Consider the following 10,000-nt stretch of genomic DNA (forward strand, 5'->3'; position numbering starts at 1 on the left):
CCCAGTTCTCTGTTCTTAACGCTACCTCGCTAACGCGGGAAATGGCAAATAGTATGAAAAAAAAAAAAAAAAAATTGTTACTAATTGTTACTAATTATTGTTACTATTATTATTTCTGTTATAGGTATTATTATTATTACTATCATTATTATTATTATTATTATTATTATTATTATTATTATTATTGTTATCATTATTATCATTATTATTATTATTATTATTATTATTATTATTATTATTATTATTATCATTATTATCATTATCATTATTATTATTATTATTATTATTATTATTATTATTATTATTATTATTGTTATCATTATTATCATTATTATTATTATTATTATTATTATTATTATTATTATTATTATTATCAATATTATCGTTTATCATCATAATTGTCATTACTGTTATTTCTATTATCATTATTCATCATTATCATTACTGTTTTTATCATTCTTATCATTAGTAGTAGTATTACCCTAATCATTATCATTATTATTTTCATCATTATTATTATCATTTATTATTATCATTATTATCATTATCATTATTATTATCATTATTATTATTATTATTATTATTATTATCATTATTATTATTATTGTCATTATTATTATCATTATCATTATTATTATTATCATTATATCATTATTATTATCATTATCATTATTATCATCATCATTATTATTATTATTATTATTATTATTATTATTATTATCATTATCATTATCATTATAATTATCATTATTATTATTATTATTATTATTATTATTATTATTATTATCATTATTATTATTTTTATTATTATTATTATTATTATTATTATTATTATTATTATTATTATTGTCATTATTATTGTTATCATTATTCATCATTTTTATTATCATTATTATCATTTATCATTATCATTATTATCATTATCATTATTATTATCATTAGCATTATCATTATGCAGAACATCATAGTGTGTATCACTAACTGGAGATTAATAAGAGATTCTGGGGGCTGAGGAGCCTGGGGGGGTGAGGCAATTGTTATATGCAGATGACACGCCTGTGGCTGCAGACTCAAGTGAGAAACTGCAGAAGCTGGTGTCTGAGTTTTGGAGAGCGTGTAAAAGAAGGAAGTTGAAAATTATTGTGAATACAAGTAAGGTTTCGAGGTTTAAGCAAGGGGGGGGGGGGGGGAGGAAGATTGGTTTAAGCAGGGGGGCAAGGAAGACTGGTTTGAGCAGGGGGGTAAGGAAAATTGGTTTGAGCAGGGGGCAAGGAAGATTGGTTTGACCAGGTGGGGGGCAAGGAAGATTGGTTTGAGCAGGGGGCAAGGAAGACTGGCTTGAGCAGGGGAGTAAGGAAGATTGGTCTGAGTGAGAGTTTTGATGGGGAGATCCTGGAGGAAATGAGACGCATTGGATACCTGGGAGTGAACATGGCACCGGATGGACACAGGGGATGTGGGATGAACCACAGGATGGATGAGGAGCCTGTGGGAGGAGAGGTCATTGTCCGTAAGGTCAACTACTGGTATGTCTAATGGCAAAAGTCCGCCCTACGGTGTTCTTTGGGCCCCAATCATGGGCCCTGAATTCAGTAGAATGGAATAGGGTGGAGGTATGGGAGGTGATACGCCGATCCGTGTGTGTGCGTGTGTGTGTGTGTGTGTGTGTGTGTGTGTGTGTGTGTGTGTGTGTGTGTGTGGTGTGAGGAAGGTTGATCATGTGTTGAACAAGGTGTGCTGGAATGGTTCAGGCATATGGAGAGGATGAGTGAAGAGAGACTCAAAGGATATACGAGCCTAAAGTGGAGGAAACAAGGGAAGAGAGGAAAACGTAGAAGGGGTGGATAAAAGGATGGAGTGAGGGGGCTTTGAGTTAACAGGGACTGAACATTCAGGGTGGTGAGAGGCATGCATTGGATAGAAGAACCTGAAGTGATGTGGTGACCAGGGAGCGACGTGCAGTCAATAAGCTGTAGCAGGCCATATGAAGTGGTCCGATAGCCCAGGAACTGTCGGTTTGGCTTGGCTGTGGATAGGGGGTCTGTGGCTTCTGTACATTGTGGATGACAGTAAGGGAGATAATGTGAAGAAATAAGTCCCTTCTTCGTCTTTTCCTGTTGCTACCTCGCTAACAAGTGATACAGCAAACAAGTATGATATATATATATATATATATATATATATATATATATATATATATATATATATATATTTTTTTTTTTTTTTTTCATACTATTCGCCATTTCCCGCGATAGCGAGGTAGCGTTAAGAACAGAGGACTGGGCCTTTGAGGGAATATCCTCACCTGGCCCTCTTCTCTGTTCCTTCTTTTGGAAAAAAAAAAAAAAAAAAAAAAAAAAAAAGGCGACTAAAAGGGGAGGGAGCGGGGGGCTGGAAATCCTCTCCTCTTGTTTTTGTTTTTTTTTTTTCTTTTTAATTTTCCAAAAGAAGGAACAGAGAAGGGGGCCAGGTGAGGATATTCCCTAAAAGGCCCAGTTCTCTGTTCTTAACGCTACCTGTGTGTGTGTGTGTGTGTGTGTGTGTGTGTGTAGTTAGAAGTCCTGTAACTTGCAAATGTCTCTTAAATGTCAGAGGGGAAAACCAGCTTTAATACCATCTGTTCGTAGTAAGCAAAACCATGCACTGTTACCAGCTGCTGTTGAACCTTTGCACCTCCTCTTCCGTGTCACACCTGTGTTCCAGTCTGCCCACCTGACACACACACACACACACACACACACACACACAATGGGCACCTTTCTTTCCCCTTATCTTCCCTCGTCATATGGGTATTTAACTAATTGCCTTATCCACACCCATGACGACCCTGTGTTACAAATTACCGTTACATCATGTTACTGTATTACGAGTTACCGTTACATCATGTTACTGTATTATGAGTTACCATTACATTACGTTACTGTATTACGTGTTACCATTACATCACGTTACTTATTACGTGTTACCATTACATTACGTTACTGTATTACGTGTTACCATTACATCACGTTACTGTATTACGTGTTACCATTACATTACGTTACTGTATTACGAGTTACCATTACATCACGTTACTGTATTACGTGTTACCATTACATTACGTTACTGTATTACGAGTTACCGTTACATCATGTTACTGTATTACGAGTTACCGTTACATCACGTTACTGTATTACGTGTTACCATTACATTACGTTACTGTATTACGAGTTACCGTTACATCATGTTACTGTATTACGAGTTACCGTTACATGATGATCATCATCATCGGGACTTTTTATTCCATTGCATTTGATATTATCATTAATGAGACTCGTATAAATTAGAATAGGATATACATGATATATTCATATACATACATCAATCCTTCTGCTAAAATGATTGCAGGTGTTTGTGTGTGTGTGTGTGTGTGTGTGTGTGTGTACATGGGTTCTTGCAACGTGATTTAAAGAGACGGAGCAACGAGCAACAAGAAGTTTTAAAGATTAGATAAATGAGCAGAGAGAGAGAGTGAGAGAGAGAGAGAGAGAGAGAGAGAGAGAGAGAGAGAGAGAGAGTGAGTGAGTGAGTGCCCAGTGAGTGCTGTACACTCTCTTCCATAGAATGACACACTGAACTCCTTCCCTCTTACTCTTCCTCCTCCAGCCCCCATCGATACAGCTGTATCCCCTTTGATAACCTGACCACCTCGATACAGCTGTATCCCCTTTGATAACCTGACCACCTCGATACAGCTGTATCCCCTTTGTCCGCCACACCACCACGATACAGCTGTATTACCGCAGTCCGCCATACCACCTCGATACAGCTGTATTCCCGCAGTCCGCCATACCACCACGATACAGCTGTATTCCCGCAGTCCGCCATACCGCCACGATACAGCTGTATTCCCGCAGTCCGCCATACGACCACGATACAGCTGTATTCCCGCAGTCCGCCATACCACCACGATACGGCTGTATTCCAGCAGTCCCCCACGCCACCAATAACACACAACTGCATTCCTTGTATTCTTACCGAGCAACCTCGATACAGCTGTATTCCCGTAGCTGACGAGTTTTACCTCGATACAGCTGAATTAGCTCTCTCTCTCTCTCTCTCTCTCTCTCTCTCTCTCTCTCTCTCTCTCTCTCTCTCTCTCTCTCTCTCTCTCTCTCTCTGTCCCCAGCTCCCCCTTTGGTCCGTTCTACGCTAATGTATGCAAATCTTGAAATGGTCCTTCATGATCATATATACATTTGTGTATATGTCTGTACCAGTCTTACTGTGTGTGTGTGTGTGTGTGTGTGTGTGTGTGTGTGTTATATTAGTATTACATCATACACAGCCCAAGAACACCCCTTTTGAAGGGGTTTCCCTCCAGCTTCATGGTTGCGCTCCGTTCAGGAGCAGGAGCCAATGTTAAACTCTCCTTCGTCAAATGATAGTGGTGAAGGTGAGGTGTGTCCTCTCACACGATAAACCCTAGAGGTCGGCAGCCACAATTGGCAACGCTGCTGCAGACCTCAAAGCCTTGGCAATAAATGGAATAAATCAAACCTTTGGAATAAATTGGAATCAATTCAACCTTGGCAAAGCTGACGCGAACTCTTTGTTTGCCTTTCAAAATATCGAATGTAAAATTTTTTTTTTCATTGTCAAAAGTATGAGAGTAAATATATTATCTAGAATCTTTGAGGCAAGATTTATCTCTGATAGAGAGAGAGAGAGAGAGAGAGAGAGAGAGAGAGAGAGAGAGGACTTCTGGCAGAAAATGAGGATTAGAGAGTAAAAAGGGAAAGATACACACACACACACACACACACACACACACACACACACACACACACACAGGGAACACACACACACACACACACACACACACACACACACACACACACACACACACACACACACACTACATGATACAGACAACACTGAGTTTCCAACATAGATAAGATAACGTAAGCGCATTCAACCATCAGTAAGATAAGACTATATTCATCATTCCTTTTCTCAGTGGGATCAAGGCTAAACATTTCCCTCCCTCCGTTAATAAATGAATTACTCTCTTTTTTATTTCCAACTTTACCTTGTAGCATTGGTTATTAGTTAACTTATTATCTAATGCCATTCCTTTATTCTGATGCCTAAGTGGGGTTATCTTCTAATGTCTATGATTAAAATATTTTCTAAATCTACGTTGATTTGAGGGTACAGGGTTACTGGAGAGGGTATGTTACTCAAGATGTGTCAAGTCTGATTATAACGAGCAACGAAGAGTGTTGAAGAATAATGAAGAGGAAACGATGTATATTAGAAAGGAGGGTAAATGGACGCTATATATATATATATATATATATATATATATATATATATTATCCCTGGGGATAGGGGAGAAAGAATACTTCCCACGTATTCCCTGCGTGTCGTACAAGGCGACTAAAAGGGGAGGGAGCGGGGAGGCTGGAAATCCTCCCCTCTCGTTTTTTTTTAATTTCTTTTTTTTTTAATTTTTCAAAAGAAGGAACAGAGAAGGGGGCCAGGTGAGGATATTCCCTCAAAGGCCCAGTTCTCTGTTCTTAACGCTACCTCGCTAACGCGGGAAATAGCGAATAGTATGAAAGAAAATATATATGTATTGTTATTAATGCTTAGGTCTCGTATGTAAATTCTATTCATTTTGACGTAAATCAGCCATGATGTGGTGAGGAGGGAGAGGGGAGGGGAGGTGATTCCAGCACCTGGAAATTAAAGAACCTGGCAAGTCATATGACTCAGGTCAGTCAAGCCGCCCCAGGTCAGGTCACACTGACCTGGTAGTTGCCGTAGCCCTAGATGGTCACAGGGGCACCGGCACTCCTTCAGGTGGCTCTCCAGCTCCGGGGGGCAGGGTGCCCACTGACTCCCTCGACCCTCGCATCTCCCGCCACTCCTGGAACTCCCGCAGGTCGCAGTGGCTGGCGTGGTGGCTCCGCAAGCTGCGGCTGTCGTAACACTCGGGCCGCGGGTCTTGCCGCAGCTCGGCGGGCACGTCTCTGTGCACGTCCGGGGTGGGCCGCAGGTCCGGGGGTGGCCGCACCTCCGGGTGTATGTCTGGGGGCGGGCCCAGGTCCGTTCTGGGTTGGCACTCATTGGTGGTGGTGTAGCAGGTGGTGGGGGCCCGGAACTCGCAGGTGGGAGGGCCCCCTCGGCACTCGCCGCACGTACCCGACACGCAGGGGGACCTCTGGCCCCCGGGGAGGTACGGGTGCTGGGGGCGGGCGCCCCCAGGGTACCCGCACTGCTCGGCAGGGTAGGTGGGAGGTGGGAAGTCCCTCTGGCCGGTGGGCAGGTACTCACGCCCCTCCACAGGGTAGGTTGGCACGCCGCCTCCCCCTTGCACCGCCTTGGCTGGGGTCTGGTACGTCGGGTGGGCGATGCCCCCGTACTGGTGGTGGGTGGTGGGCGGGGTGTAGCCGCACCGCTTGGGCGTGCATTCGGGCGGCCGGGGTACGGTGGGCGTGCCGTACTCCAGGTGGGTGTGCGCTGGGTAGTCGCCGCGGGCGGGCTGGTACCCGTGGAAGTCGACCACAGTCTCTTGGACGTTGCCGAGGGGCAGGTTGGTGCGGCCGAAATTGCAGCGGATGTCCCCATTGGCCCACTCCATGTTGGGTGGGAGGCTGAGGGCGAGTCTAGGGCCCACCCTCGCCGCCCCCGCACTCTGCACTGTGTCTAGGGTCGGGCCTCGCCTTCATACCCTCCCGCGGCCAACCAGCTTACTCACCCGCGTCACATCCCCAGCCACTGCTATCACATGGCGCCCCACCTCTGGCCCCAACTTCAAAAATCAACTACAATTAGAGGCATTTCCTCCAAAGAAACGAAATCATTGGTGTAAAGAAGTGGCTTTTCACAGAATCAAACAAGGTACGTGAAGCACCGCTCTATGGTTTCCCTGAACTGACTTTCTTGTTCTCGCGGGCCCCGGCTCCCGCTCGCTGCCGGGAGCTCCAGGCCCAAGAACCGTACCGCTGGGAAACTGGGACACATCCATTACACCGTTTATAAGATGATAGTCAACACAGTCCATATCTTAAGTATATCTAATGACTACTGAAAGTGAGAAAATTGAATTATATGAAACATTATATGAGATATATGTGTATATATTAGCCTCGTGCGTCTGGCAGGTGGGGAGGTTGCGATGCCAGGGATCCATGCGCAATGTTGACGCCGGCAGAGATGAGGCTATGTTGTTCCCTCACTGAGAGACTATTACCTCTTGTCATCCCGCATTTATTTACTTGTAGGCACGCCACCCTAACCGCCCGAAACCCGGGTCAGGCTTGAGGACACGCCCGTGACGGAGTCTACGCGAGTAAACACCCGCACATGCCGATGTAACACAATGCTGAGTGGAAATAAAGGAGTCAAACAGATGACACTATTTTCCCGCCTCCATACAATGTATTGCTCGTGTGTATTACCGCCATAAGGTGTTCTAATGAGGGATACACGCGTCGGACATGGTTATTTCTATGTAGATAAAGAGAGAGAGAGAGAAAGAGAGAGAGTAAGAGATGAAGAGAGGAAGCGTTGACATGGGGGGGGTTCATCGTGTGTCCATCGGTAGCGCAACCCGGATACAGGCGACCCCGATAGCGCAACCCGGATCTCGACCCGACAGGTGGATGACGCAACGATTCCCCTCAGGAGTTGGTCACTTGCTTACACACACACACACACACACACACACACACACGCACGCACACACACACACACACACATACACACGCACACACACACACACACACACACACACACACACACACACACTGCTACAGGACAACGGGAGGATTAAACATAACATCAGCTTAAAACGTTAAAGAGAATGTAAAGAAGTGTTTTTTAATAATAGAATACGAGTGGTGGTTGAATGAGGACGTGGGTAGATGCAGGCGATAACAATAACAAGTTTGAAATGAGATTGCATGATGGCAGGTCATGAAATAGGGACTCATGAGTACATGACTTTACAAGTAGGTAACCTCACACACACACACACACACACACACACACACACACTCTCTCTCTCTCTCTCTCTCTCTCTCTCTCTCTCTGGAAAGGTTGGTATAGGAATGCCTTTTTCATTTCTACGGTAAAACATATTTTTGACATTTATTTTACGCCAACGCATTCCCAAGGAACCAATCAATTATATATATGTAAATATATATATGTAAATTATATGGGAGGGTATTGATTGAGAGGGTGAAGGCATGTACAGAGCATCAGATTGGGGAAGAGCAGTGTGGTTTCAGAAGTGGTAGAGGATGTGTGGATCAGGTGTTTGCTTTGAAGAATGTATGTGAGAAATACTTAGAAAAGCAAATGGATTTGTATGTAGCATTTATGGATCTGGAGAAGGCATATGACAGAGTTGATAGAGATGCTCTGTGGAAGGTATTAAGAATATATGGTGTGGGAGGCAAGTTGTTAGAAGCAGTGAAAAGTTTTTATCGAGGATGTAAGGCATGTGTACGTGTAGGAAGAGAGGAAAGTGATTGGTTCTCAGTGAATGTAGGTTTGCGGCAGGGGTGTGTGATGTCTCCATGGTTGTTTAATTTGTTTATAGATGGGGTTGTTAGGGAGGTGAATGCAAGAGTTTTGGAAAGAGGGGCAAGTATGAAGTCTGTTGTGGATGAGAGAGCTTGGGAAGTGAGTCAGTTGTTGTTCGCTGATGATACAGCGCTGGTGGCTGATTCATGTGAGAAACTGCAGAAGCTGGTGACTTAGTTTGGTAAAGTGTGTGAAAAAAGAAAGTTAAGAGTAAATGTGAATAAGAGCAAGGTTATTAGGTACAGTAGGGTTGAGGGTCAAGTCAATTGGGAGGTAAGTTTGAATGGAGAAAAACTGGAGGAAGTAAAGTGTTCTAGATATCTGGGAGTGGATCTGGCAGCGGATGGAACCATGGAAGCGGAAGTGAATCATAGGGTGGGGGAGGGGGCGAAAATCCTGGGAGCCTTGAAGAATGTGTGGAAGTCGAGAACATTATCTCGGAAAGCAAAAATGGGTATGTTTGAAGGAATAGTGGTTCCAACAATGTTGTATGGTTGCGAGGCGTGGGCTATGGATAGAGTTGTGCGCAGGAGGATGGATGTGCTGGAAATGAGATGTTTGAGGACAATGTGTGGTGTGAGGTGGTTTGATCGAGTAAGTAATGTAAGGGTAAGAGAGATGTGTGGAAATAAAAAGAGCGTGGTTGAGAGAGGATAAGAGGGTGTTTTGATATGGTTTGGGCACATGGAGAGAATGAGTGAGGAAAGATTGACCAAGAGGATATATGTGTCGGAGGTGGAGGGAACGAGGAGAAGTGGGAGACCAAATTGGAGGTGGAAAGATGGAGTGAAAAAGATTTTGTGTGATCGGGGCCTGAACATGCAGGAGGGTGAAAGGAGGGCAAGGAATAGAGTGAATTGGATCGATGTGGTATACCGGGGTTGACGTGCTGTCAGTGGATTGAATCAGGGCATGTGAAGCGTCTGGGGTAAACCATGGAAAGTTGTGTGGGGCCTGGATGTTGAAAGGGAGCTGTGGTTTCGGGCATTATTGCATGACAGCTAGAGACTGAGTGTGAACGAATGGGGCCTTCGTTGTCTTTTCCTAGTGCTACCTCGCACACATGAGGGGGGAGGGGGATGGTATTCCATGTGTGGTGAGGTGGCGATGGGGATGAATAAAGGCAGACAGTGTGAATTGTGTGCATGGGTATATATGTATGTGTCTGTGTGTGTATATGTATGTGTCTGTGTGTGTATATATATGTGTACATTGAGATGTATAGGTATGTATATTTGCGTGAGTGGACGTGTATGTATATACATTGTGTATGGGGGTGGGTTGGGCCATTTCTTTCGTCTGTTTCCTTGCGCTACCTCGCAAACGCGGGAGACAGCGACAAAGCAAAATAATAATAATGAAAAAAAAAAAAAATATTTATATATATATATATATATATCCGGCCGGAGTCATTAAGGTC

The 10,000-nt window shown here is 43.6% G+C and overlaps 1 protein-coding gene across 1 annotated transcript in view; it reads right to left on the reverse strand.

Moving 5' to 3' along the window:
* Nucleotides 1-6,909, reverse strand: part of LOC139759791 (uncharacterized) — a 193,423-nt gene extending 186,514 nt beyond the window's left edge. Inside the window, exon 1 of the mRNA XM_071682256.1 lies at nucleotides 5,796-6,909. Within this exon, the coding sequence (XP_071538357.1) occupies nucleotides 5,822-6,628 (807 nt within the window). The 5' untranslated portion in view covers nucleotides 6,629-6,909 and the 3' untranslated portion in view covers nucleotides 5,796-5,821. The remainder of the gene's footprint in view (nucleotides 1-5,795) is intronic.
* Between the last annotated feature and the right edge of the window lie 3,091 nt (nucleotides 6,910-10,000).

Source organism: Panulirus ornatus, chromosome 34 (assembly GCF_036320965.1).
Source record: "Panulirus ornatus isolate Po-2019 chromosome 34, ASM3632096v1, whole genome shotgun sequence".
Taxonomy (NCBI): domain Eukaryota; kingdom Metazoa; phylum Arthropoda; class Malacostraca; order Decapoda; family Palinuridae; genus Panulirus; species Panulirus ornatus.